Source organism: Ictidomys tridecemlineatus, chromosome 8 (assembly GCF_052094955.1).
Source record: "Ictidomys tridecemlineatus isolate mIctTri1 chromosome 8, mIctTri1.hap1, whole genome shotgun sequence".
NCBI lineage: Eukaryota > Metazoa > Chordata > Mammalia > Rodentia > Sciuridae > Ictidomys > Ictidomys tridecemlineatus.
The window spans coordinates 53,910,817-53,923,094 of NC_135484.1; the positions used below are offsets into that span (position 1 = coordinate 53,910,817).

General features: G+C 38.2%; 1 protein-coding gene and 1 long non-coding RNA gene across 2 annotated transcripts in view; one reads left to right on the top strand and one right to left on the bottom strand.

Moving 5' to 3' along the window:
- Ak9 (adenylate kinase 9) overlaps positions 1-12,102 on the top strand; it is a 126,102-nt gene extending 114,000 nt beyond the window's left edge. The window contains exons 34-41 of the mRNA XM_040283189.2: positions 2,012-2,158; positions 2,269-2,489; positions 4,835-5,031; positions 6,983-7,152; positions 7,560-7,658; positions 9,433-9,535; positions 10,915-11,029; positions 11,449-12,102. Coding sequence (XP_040139123.2) covers positions 2,012-2,158; positions 2,269-2,489; positions 4,835-5,031; positions 6,983-7,152; positions 7,560-7,658; positions 9,433-9,535; positions 10,915-11,029; positions 11,449-11,651 — 1,255 coding nt within the window. The 3' untranslated portion in view covers positions 11,652-12,102. The remainder of the gene's footprint in view (positions 1-2,011; positions 2,159-2,268; positions 2,490-4,834; positions 5,032-6,982; positions 7,153-7,559; positions 7,659-9,432; positions 9,536-10,914; positions 11,030-11,448) is intronic.
- LOC120889110 (uncharacterized) lies at positions 1,963-7,403 on the bottom strand. Its single transcript, XR_005732929.2, has 3 exons — positions 7,165-7,403; positions 5,301-5,370; positions 1,963-2,135 (listed from the first exon to the last, which is right to left on the bottom strand). It is a non-coding gene; the product is annotated as an uncharacterized LOC120889110 (long non-coding RNA).
- Positions 12,103-12,278: the final 176 nt, after the last annotated feature.

The window sequence follows — 12,278 nt, forward strand, 5'->3', positions numbered from 1 at the left end:
TCCCAAGGACAACAGAACTTTGACATCCAAAATAAAATCCTACATCCAGAGCAAAGGTAATCTCCATTTTGCTGAAATGTTGGTTAATTTCTGAACAAGATGTCAAATTTTCAAAGCTTAATTATTTTTAGCTCTGTCTGACCCGCTGCCTACCCAGGCAACAGTGCGCCTCACTTAATGCTGTATCTGGACAAGAGAGCTACGTGCTTAGCTGTGTGTTTAGTTTACTCTCCTGTGCTGGCCCACTCTCCTCCAGCACAGTCACTGCCACACCCAGGGAGTAAAAACTCTACTCCAGAAGCCTAAGGCCCCGTCCTTGAGCCTAGGTCACTGAGCTGGTTGTTGTGTGTTCTGAGCCTCTTGGCCCTTCCTTGCCAATGGTCCTGGTCAAGACTTTGAACAGTTCTGATTTCAGTTATGGGAGAGCATATTCTGGAGTGCCACACTTTTCTCCCAGAGCACGCCCTTTGGGATAAGAAGGAACATGTCCAGTTGATTTACTTCCTCCCTTTTGTTCAGCTTTGCATAGGAGGGACTTTGGTAAGGGCAACTCTGGTTGAGTCACAAAGGTTTTATTTCACCTCAATCCCAGGACAAAGGCTGCTCATTCACCCTGGATTTCCCTAATCCTGAAGGCCACTCAGGACAAAGAAGTCGAGATATAACAAAAAGCAACCTTTTCTCTCATAGTAGACCAGCCATGTTCATTTACATGCTGTTTACCATGAAACTTAGACTGTATACTAGCGACTTCTCTAGAAAGCTCTGGGGGAGCACATTCTGTGACTAAGGCTAGATAGACCCTGACAGATGACAGAGCTGCCTAACTTAGAAAGTCACTCCTCACATAATTTATGGACAGTTTTATTCCTCTCAGTTTGATAATGAAAATCATTCCATTATCTCAAGACTGTTGGACTAACAAATTACCTTCAGCCTTTCTGTTCAGAGGCACGCATGATGAATCCTGACGGAATGATTCCTACCCAGATACCATCAAGCTCCGCTTGCCAACTCTGCATCTCCCCTTCTGTATCACAACCTCCTCACAGAATATCCACACACAAAAAGTGTCTCTCTCCTCCCAGAACATCTATTTACTGAGCATCTAATATATGCCAGGTTCTATTCTAGTACATACCTGCTCTTTTAAAAGGTTGAATATCATTTTTTCTGTTTTACTAAAAACTCAAGCTCAGAGAGCTTAAACCAGGTTTCAAATCTGGATCTATCTATGTTCTTTCTGCTGCTCATGCTTACTCTAATAGCACAACTGGAGCACTGTGTTTAAAATATTCTGTTTTCTCTTAAATTCTGCCAAAACCTAGTTCTGCAATGCTAAGTGTCTGCATACAGACCTCTCTCCTACCTCTGCCTTCCCAACTGTGTCCCTGTGTGTACTGCCCACCTCCTGGCTCCTGGGCTGACTGAGGTTTAGGGTATAAAAATGAAGAAGATAAAGCACAAGAGGATAAACTGGCTCCCTTGTCTGTCTAAACTGGGAGCTATCAGAGTTCATCACTCCCAAATACGTGTATTTTAAGTTTGAGACTAAGTATCCAAATACTTATTTTCTCATTTTTGACTCATTCGAATGCCTTTTAAATTCTGAATGTATTTCACAAGTTGATCTGTTGTTTTAAACATAGACACTTATAAATGCAAATTCTGATATCACCTTCACCCATTCCTATTACTAAATTATACCATATTATTTCTATGTTGCTTAAGAAAGCTAAAATTTCATCCTCCATATATTCCTTTCCCCTCTCTGCTTCATCCAGTCAATGAATAAATTGTATGTATTTCTGCCTATCATCTCAAATTAAACCACTTCTTTCTCTCTCCTATGCTAACATTCTGGTCTAAGACATTATTGTCAAATACCTAGATAAACTGAGTTACGTAAGGAAAAGCCTAGGGTCAGTCCTGAAAAGATGGACATGTTCTGGAAGGCAGCACTAGAAAGAAGAAATGCAGAATTTTTATTTTCATGTTTCTCTGTGTTAAGCGTTGTCATCGATGGGTACCCTGTAACTGCATATCAGATGAATCTCTTGGAAACCAACTCCATCATTCCCATGATCATCTTTGAGTTGGACGTGCCTTCCAAGGAGATCTTCAAAAGATTGTTCCTGGAAAAAAAAAGTGAACAAAAGTAATGTACACGATTTAAAAACAATGACAAAGAAATGAATTTTAGTCACTGAGAGGAAAAAAGTTATGTTTTTAACAGCTTTTTCCATTCCTTCTCTGTTTCTCTATTAGTTTGCCTTATCCATTGCACAACAGTGCTCAGATTATAGCTGTCAAGAATGCAAAGTACCGTAAAAATGTTGGTGAGATTAGGCAATATTATCAAGAACAGCATCAGAACTGGTATGTGATTGACGGACTTCACAGTAAGTGGTGGGTGTGGAATGAAGTCACTAAGAAAATTTGCATGATAAACAAACACATGCAGACATACCTGGAAAGAATAGGAGAAGGTAAGAAAATATTTTAAAATGTAAAATAAAGTGTGAATGTAAAGTTTAAACATATCCGACCCATATTACCACAATTTATTAAATTTAAACATTTGTCCCAACAATCCTAAGCAGTATTTTTATTTTAAGTATATAGTACTATTCAATGCTGTGGTGCTATGGTCTGAAATTTTATGTCCTCCAGAAATTCATATGTTGAAATTCAATCCCCAATGCAATAGATTTAGGAGGTGGGGACTTTAAGAAGGGATTAGGTCATGACGTCTCTAGGTCTCTGTCCTCATGAATGGGATTACTGCCCTTACTATGAAGGCTTGAGGGAAATTCTTTACCCCTTCTTTTATGTGAGGATGCAGCAAGAAAGTGCCAGATGCCAAGTCTTCTGGCACCCTGATCTTGAACTTCCCCACCTGGAACTATGAGCAATAAATTCCTGTTGTTTATCAGTTATCCAGTCTAAGACATTTGGTAAGTGGCCCAAATGGACTAAAATGTGTGGGGATATCTATTTTTTTTTCTAAAAAATGACTGCTGCTACTCAAACTATCACTTGTTAATTTATTTTTTCTTCTTACTTGACACATAATAATAATATTTGTGGGGTACAGTGTGATAATCAGTACAGGTACACATGTGTAATGGTCAAATCGGGACATTTAGATATCAGCCCTTTTTTAGTTAGCTTTTGCATCACTGTAACCAAAGCACCGAACAAGAACAACTTACAGGAGGAAAAGTTTATTTGGGGCTCATGGTGTCAGAGGCCTCAGTCCGTAGATGACTGATTCCATTACTCTGGGCCAAAGTGAGGCAGCACATGATGAGGGAAAGGCCCAGCAGAGGAAAGCTCTCCGCTCAGGTCAGGGTCAGGAAAGAGATACAGAGAGAACAACTCTTCCAGGGAAGATCCCCAGTGACCCACCTCCTCCAGCTGCACTGCACTTGCCCACAGTTACCACCCAGTCAGTCCATTCAGACCCCATGGACTGGTCAGGTCACAAGTCTCATAATTCAATCATGTTACCTCTGAATATTTCTGCATTAACAGGAGCTTGGGGGAACACCTCACACCTAAACCATAACACATCTCCTTATCATTTCTCTGTGTTTGATGCCTTCAAACTCCTCTCTTCCAGTTCTTCATAAATTATGTTAAGTTGTAAACGTAAGTCACCCTGCTATGCTGTAGAACACTACAGCTTATTCCTCCAGTCTAACTCTATTTTGGTACCCTCTGTCTCCCTTACACCCTCCTCTTCCTAGCCTCTAGTAATCACTGTTCTATTCTTCTTTTCTAAGATTAATATGTGATATTTATCTTTACATGTCTGGCTTATTTCACTTGACATAGTGTCCTCCAGCCCCATCATTTTGCTGCAAATGACAGAATTTCATCCTTTTTAATGAATGAAAGGACTACTTTAAAATATATTGGCATCAAATTCACTCATTTTTTATACTAAGATGTATAAAAAAAAATTTTCTGTAACATCTCATATTGCTTTGGAGTCCCCGCTCTAATAGAAGAAAACTCTTAAACTTATCCATTAAAGGACCTTGGACTCTTTCTTTCTAAAACATCCTCTTTAGGGTAAACCCAATCCCTTTTGGATACATGTTTCTTCTCTTCCCTAGGGTGGCATCTGGACACAATGAAAAATTAGTGTCAGTAATATCATGTCAACAACCTATTTGCATTTCCTGAAATCTATCCCATAGAAATTTTTTAAATATATAGCAAATATATATATATGTTTATATATACATACATACATTTACATATATATACCCATACACACACATTCCAGTTTTTACACACATAAATAATTATGTAGGCTTATATAAATATTGTTTATAATATATAGTTTATAATAGCTAAAAACTAAATCAGAACACTTATCAATAGATAGTTAAGTAAATTATATGTATATTTATATAGTGAAGTACTGTGTATCAATTTAAAAAATTAGGTAAATCATATAAACCAATATAGAAAGATATCAAAGACCATGACTAACTGATAAAAACAAGTTGCAGAATAATATTTTAGGGCACAGTGACATAAGCACACTAGATGCAAAAATATGATATATGCAAATATATAGAAAAAAGATTGAAAAGGATATAAACCTAACAATGATTACCTCTCGGGAAGGGTGTTAGTTTGAGATGTCGGAGGTATGAATAGTAACTTTGACTTTTTACTTTATCATTTGGAATTTTTAAATGCGTGATATTTTTGTGTAGTGCTGTGTAATTGAAATTATTTTATTTTTTAAAAAATCTTTGTTTCATATGAAAATATATAATAATAATAATAATAATAGTTAATATATTAATAATAGGGAAAGCTGCCCTCATCGACAAGTTGTGTATCACACCTCAAGAACTAATTTCTCGCCTGGGAGAATTTGGACAGTTCTGCCCTGTCAGCCTGGCAGAATCATATGAATTATGTGACTGCTCTGTAACTGACTCCTTGGAATTTGCAGCAGAGTTCAGAGGTCACTATTATAAAATGAGTTCCCAGGAAAAACTAAATGTAAGTTTTTTTCCTAAATCCAAATACTTACCAAGGATAGAAAGCACCTTATCTTGGAATTCTTCAAAGAGCAAGGGGTGGCCACACCTAGAAACACCCAGAAACTTAGGACCAGAAGCCCCATTATTGGAATCTTTGTCTCTGAAATCAGTGATCAGTCCTGAGAGCAAATCTCAGAACATATTTTGAAATAGCAGAAGCCCTGGGGCAATGATGGGCTCTTGGCCTTAGCTAGCTATCAGATAGGGAGAGCATATGATTAGCCTCACCAATATAGAGGGTGCTGAGCATAGAGGCCTCGACTCATAGGTGGGCATCCGGGAGATTCATCTCCAAAGGCTGCAAAGTAAAGAAAAGAGTCAATAGAGGCTTGGTGCGGTGGTACACACCTGTGCTCCTAGCAACTAAGGAGGATTGCAAGTTTGAGGCCAACCCCAGCAACTTAGCAAGGCTCTAAGAAAATTGATAAGATCCTGTCTCAACATAGAAAATAAAAAGGACTGGGGATATAGCTCAGTGCAAAAGTGAGCCTGGGTTAACTCCCAAGGACCAAAAAAAGTCAATAGAAATGAAACAACAGGTGACATATGTCTACTATATACTACTGTGTACTGTACTTTTAAAACAGTGTATGTGGTTTTTTTGTTTTATTTTTGTTTTAGCAGTACTGGGATCAAACCCAGGGCCTCATGCATGCTTGGAGAATACTTACCACTGAGCTATGCTCCCAACCCTTAAAATTTTTTTCATACAGTTTTCCCTCAGTAAAGATTGGTTCCAGTACACCTCCAAACAAAGACACAAAAATCCCTGAAAGTCAAGTCCCTTATACAAAATGGCATAGTATTGCATATAACCTACACACACCTTCCCATATGCTTTATGTCATCTCTAGATTATTCATAATACCTAATACAATGTAAATGCCACATAACTAGTTGTTGTTCTGTTTTGTTTAGAGAATAATAACAGGGAAAGTCTGTACATGTTCACTATAGAACCAATGTTTCTTTCCTGAGTATTTTTTATCCCTGGTTGGATGAACCCAAGGATTTAGGCCCTGCTGATAGAGAGGACCAGCTGTTTATGTCCATGGATATGGAAGGTCAACTGTACTTCTGGGATGTGTTTTTTTTTTTCTTTGTTTTTGTAGCACTGGAGACTTAGGCCAGGGGTGTTCTATCACCAAACCACATCCCCACCCTTTTTTAGTTTTTATTTGGGGACAAGTTGCCCAGACTGGTCTCCACCTTATGATCTCCTGCCTCAGCCTCTCAAGTAGCCAGGATTACAGGCACGTGCCACCATGCCTGACTGTACTTTTGTTTAATGGAACAAAAATGAGGTTTTGTCCTGGAATTATAATATCCATAATTTGATGATATAAAATGGTTGGTAGTTGAAGGCAATAATGAAAACTGATCAGATGTCTCTGAACATTTTATTTTCCTCTGAAGAAGTAGAATTATTGTTATTTCTTTGTTGAGAAAATTCATTTCTTTCCTCTTTTTAAATAGTATTCCCAAAACTTAAAAAGTAGAAGTGACATTAGAGATCATGTATCTGGCCTACCCTGTCCATTTTACAGAGTAACTGACTCTAGAGAAGTTAATTCACCTTCCAAAGGGCATTACTCAACTAGTTAATTACACTGCAGGACAGGAAGACAGGCCAGCAGGTGATTCACACTGCCTGTCACATAGTTGAAGCTCAACAATTCATTTTTATATGAATGAATGAGGTGAGGAGAGACATGATCATTTGGGAGATTACCATATGGAACTTCCTACTGGAAAAGTTATCATAGTGTGGAGAACAGCTCTCAGGTGATTTGAAGGGCACAACATTGCAACTGAAAATGGAGAAAAGAACAGGAGAGCCTCCATGGATTTTTTACAGGTATACTGTAGCTGTTTTAAATGGTCTTGCTTCTGTAATCCTTTTTTAATAGAAATTTTTGGAGAACCCAGAATTGTACGTGACTCCCTTGGCACCTCATCCACTCCCACCTGCTGACAGGATTCCCAAAAGGCTGACGCTGTCAGAGCTGAAGAGTCGATTCCCTAAGTGTGCAGAACTCCAGGGCTATTGTCCGGTGACCTATCAGGATGGAAAACAAAGGCAAGTCCTCACCCTCAGAGAAGTATAGAAAGTTGCCCCTATTCAGAATGAGTACTTCATAGCATAGTTTTGATCAAAAGATCAGGCTGGTGCCGTGTCCCACGCCTGTAATCCCAGTGGCTCGGGAGGCTGAGGCAGGAGGATCATGAGTTCAAAGCCAGCCTCTGCAAAAACAAGGTGATAAGCAACTCAATGAGACCCTGTCTCTAAATTAAAAGACAAATTAGGGCTGGGAATGTGGCTCAGTGGCTGAGTGCCCCTGAGTTCAATCCCCAGAATGGCTGCTACTTTTTAATTGGGAAAATATTCTGTTTCTTCCTTGAGCTGCATAAGTAGAAAAAGAAAACATTGACATTTTGTTTACACAGAAGGATGTTTTTTATTTTGCTTTGGTTTTGATCTTTCAGATATGAAGCCCTCGTACCTGGTAACATTAATTATGCTGTAGAATACCGTGATCGTATATATATTTGTGAGAGTAAAGAAAAACTTGATAAATTCCTGAGGTGAGATTATTTACTAAGTCATAAATATTCACTGAATATTTTCTGTGTTCCATGCACCATGCTGGGAAATGGAGGAGTAGAGAGCAAGGACTAGTCCTTGCTGTCCCAAATCCTGAGGCTTCCTTCTGGTAAAATAGACTTCAAGTACCTGATAACAACAGCCTGTGATGGGGCCCAAGGGCGGGAAGCACTTGGAGTTCCCAGATCAAAATATGCAGCCCAAAACCACAACTGAATTGTTTAAATGAGGACTGAGAATGGGCTAGATAAAGGGACAAAATCTGGCCCTGGGGATCAGGCAACTGCAGAAATTCAGCATGGCTGGATGTGATGTGGAGAGGGAGAGAGGCAGAAGTAAGGCTGGAGGAGGTAAGCAGGGCCAGAGTGCAGAGGGTAAATAAAACCACCATACAGCACTTGGACTTGACCCTAAGGAGAGTATAAATACACTGTCTGGTATTAAGGTAGGTCAGTGTTAGAATCAGATTTGTTCCAGAGGGAGACCACTACGGAGTGTTGAGTTTGGGTTAGAGGCAGGAATACCATTTAGGAGGCCGATAGTGTAGTCCTGTCCAAAATACTATGATATTGCCTCAGCAGGCTTGGGACCACACTCTGCTAAACACCCACAAAGCAGTGTCAGAAGAATTTACATGGGAGACTGAAAAAGAAGAACCCCATAAAAAGAACCACAGAGAGATGAAAGGAGAGCAGGATAGGAGGCTATGGGGAGGTGGAGGAAAAGACAGAAAGTCTGTGGGAGGGAATGGCCAACAGGTTTAAATGCTGCTGGGAGGTCAAGCTACACAAGGACTGAAATGCCTGTGAGATTCTGGTCATCCCAGGCCACTGGTGATCTTGGGAATAATGTTGATTAGAGTGAGATGAGGAGTGGAGTTGAAGAGAGATGAGAGGATTAGGACCTCCTGTAGTTCAGAGATTACAAATACAGATGTCCTCAGCAGACAGGAGGAAAAGGAGCAAAGGGAAGCCAGTTGCTTATGAAAGAGGACAAGTGGCAAGTGGTGGGAAGGGCTGCAAACTGGACCCCATAGCCCCTGGCTAAAGGGGACAGCAGTTGCTCATGTACTACCAGACAGTTCTTGTTTCCACAGAAGTTGGAAATGAATTTTCTTTAAACTTTATGATTATTAAACATTCATGACTGCTTCGAATGTTTAAATAAAATACCATGTAGATCCCATCACTTCTGTAGCTAGAACTCAGTTAGTTTGTGATCTCTAGGAAGACTCATTGTTTCAACCATAGTAAGAAAATAGCTGTTAGTTGCTGGGAGCAGTGAAAAGGATTGAAGGAGTGAAGTTGGATTTTCTTTAATAAAGGAATTATGAGTGTATTTAAATGCAGATATATGGGAAGAATCCAATAAAGAAGGAGAGAGAAACTGCCATAGTAAGATAACATGGGGGGAGAGGATGCAGTGGGGAACCAAGTGTGGCCAGGGACTGGTCTTAGATAGAAGGTCTGCCAGGAAAGAGGACCATATGTGTGGCTTCGCTTGAGCAGCCGATGGAGGATGGCTTCCATCCAGATGGCTTCCTTCCTGTATATCACATGGCATCTGCCTGAGGGATAGAAAGAAGTACTTAGAAAATCAAACTAGAGGAGAATAAAGAAAGTTCTATATAGTTGCTGTGGAAAATAAGACAAGGTGAACAGGGCTGGGATCCCAAATGAATTGTACATCTATATTTCTGAATGTGCAGAATGAGTATATTTATGAGCATCCATTTAATGAACTTTGTGTTTTTAGGTTTCCACTGAAATACTGGGATCAGAAGCTTCCACACAAACTACCTCCATTAAAGGAACCAATAAACCTTACTAGTCTCCCTTTGCCTGGCTATCTGGAACAGGTTTTGTTACATGATTTTTCTGTGATACACATTAGAAGAATACAATGGTCTATTCTTTTCAATTTTTATTTTGGTAGCATTGAAATTCAAGACAGAGTTTTATGAATTTAAGTTAAAAATCCACTCTTAATGTATTTAAAGGGTAAAATGTGAAAAGCCCCTACTTCCACAGCCAATTCCTAAATATCTGCACTAGAGTGAAGAAAGAGTAGATCATATAAATTTACTTACATTTGACTTATAGTTGTTTGGTTTCTTTTTCCTTCCTTCTTTCTTTCTTTCTTTCTTTCTCCTTCCTTCCTTCCTTCCTTCCTTCCTTCCTTCCTTCCTTCCTTCCTTCCTTCCTTCCTTCCTTCCTTCCTTTCTTTTTGTACTAGGAATTTAACCCAGGGAACTTCACCACAGAGCCACATCCCCAGCCCTTTTGATTTTTCCTTTTGAGACAGGGTCTTGCTAAGGTGCTTAGGGCCTCACTAAGTCACTGATGTTGGCCTAGAACTTTGTGATCCTTCTGCATCAGCCTCCCAAGTTGGGAGTAGAGTCATATGCCACTATTCCCAGCTGGTTCCCATTTTAAAATTTCAGTCTGTACATTTTTTCATAAGTTGAAATGTGCAGATTCAGTCTCCAAGCAGCTTCTTCACTGCTCAAGAGTCAAGCTGCAATACCAGACAAGTATTTTGCCCCAAATCCAGATGAAGCTATCTACTGGTGTCATCTTATTTAATTGGATGTAACTCTTTTTAAAATAGTAAGTTTATCAGTAGTTAACTACTATTTTGACAGCTGTTTTTAAAAATTCTATAAAATAAATGCCCAGGGCACAATTTTATACCTTTATCACAAATTCTTAACTACATTGTCTTTTTCAACGTGCTAGAAAGTTAGTCTTCAGTCTAGTTTAATATCAAAATTCCAGGGAAGCTCACCCAGAGAAAAATATTCTCATAAAGGCCAAATTTTATCATTAAAATTCTTATCTTCTGAGCTCTAGAATTTTGAGTGTGGTGATAATTCTGATCTTTTGAAGCAGAGGTGAGCCCAGATAGCTCAAAGCCCAGTGGTCCCTTCTTTCTTTTTTCTTTTCTTTTTTGTTATGGAAAATGTCCACATATAAAAATAGAGTGGTGTAATGAAACTCATGCATGTATCCATTACCCAACTGGTACTAAGTCAATTTACATCTCATTTTTCCTAATTAAATGTAGTTAGTATATTCTTTCCTGTTGGCTAAATGGTCGTCTGACTTTCTTTATAACCCTCATTCACAACCTCAGGGAGGTTATTTGAGGAAAGGAATAGGCCTCTCTATTTATCTTCACTGAGAAAAGAAACCAAACTCAAATAAATATATGATTTAAATTATTCCCTTCCTACAGGGTACTGCATCTTCTTTAATTAAAGCAATGAATGCAGCAGGATGCCTGAAGCCCAAATTCCCCTTCTTAAGTGTACAGAAATCTGCATTATTGTATATAGCATTCCATCTAAAAGGTATGTCTTTTTTAATGATACACTGCTCAGAACTAATTTATCATTCATTGTAGTATACATTATAAATAAGATAAATAGGATTGTTAAACTGGGCTGGTTGCTTCATTGAAGAGAAAGAGAGAGTGGGAGGGGCAGATGCAATACAAAATAACAAAAAATATCAAAACTGAATAACTAGTTTTAAAGCAAGGACTATAACTAATATAGTTAGTTCTTAATAATCCATGCCACAAAGAAAGGTGAATATACACAATTATGGTCAAAAATAGAATCCTCAAATCCTGTCTGGAAAGTGACTGTCTCCTTAGCCATCCATCACTGTGCAACTCATTCACACACCCAGATTTATTTCTCTTTCAGTTAATAATTCACTAACCTATCAGAAAACATTCACAAAAATTCTGTGGAATTTTCTACAGCATTTAATCCCAAAGGTTCTGAATATACAAGAAAAAAGTATAAGAAGAAGATGGAACAGTTTATGGAGAGATGTGAACTCATAACGTACTTGGGTGATAAGATGACCAGACAATACAAGGAACCTCAGTTTAGAGCAATTGACTTTGATCATAAATTACAGACCTTTCTCTCCCTTAAAAATATAGACCCACTTAGTGGATAGTTTGCTTAGGTTTCCACAATCTGAATCTCAAGAGTTAACTCCAGGTGATAGAAGAAAGTTGAGAGAAAACTGAAAAATCTCTCCCTCTGTGAAGTACATTTCCTTCCCTGAGTGATGTTCCATGGTTGCCAGAATTCAAATGGACTCAAAAGGTCTACTAGCCAGGAAAAGTTGCTCTTCTGTAAGAATAAATTTGAATATAATTTTAAAGTGTATTGCTCTTTGCCTGAAATTTTGATGCTTTAACAAAACAGACATTTATTTAATTTCATTTAGGATATTTAAATAACCTATTTTATTTAATAAACTTATTTTCCTTTCTAAATTTTCAGTAGAAAAATCTCAGTTAAAATTACTCATATAAAATGTTATAAAGCTTTGAGAAGCAAAATTAACATTGATATAAACCAGAAATTTTGTTTATACTTTTTACATAGGAGTTGTTTATAAACTTTGTGAACATAACACATTGTCATTTTCCCGACAAAATAAATGGGTAATTTTGAAGTAACTGACTGTCTGCCTGCCTCTTTTCTTGAAGTTGAGAGCAAACTGAAGCATACTTTATATATTGTTTTGTAATTAGAAATCACCTGAAATTTTAGGAAAGATGAACTCCTATTATAT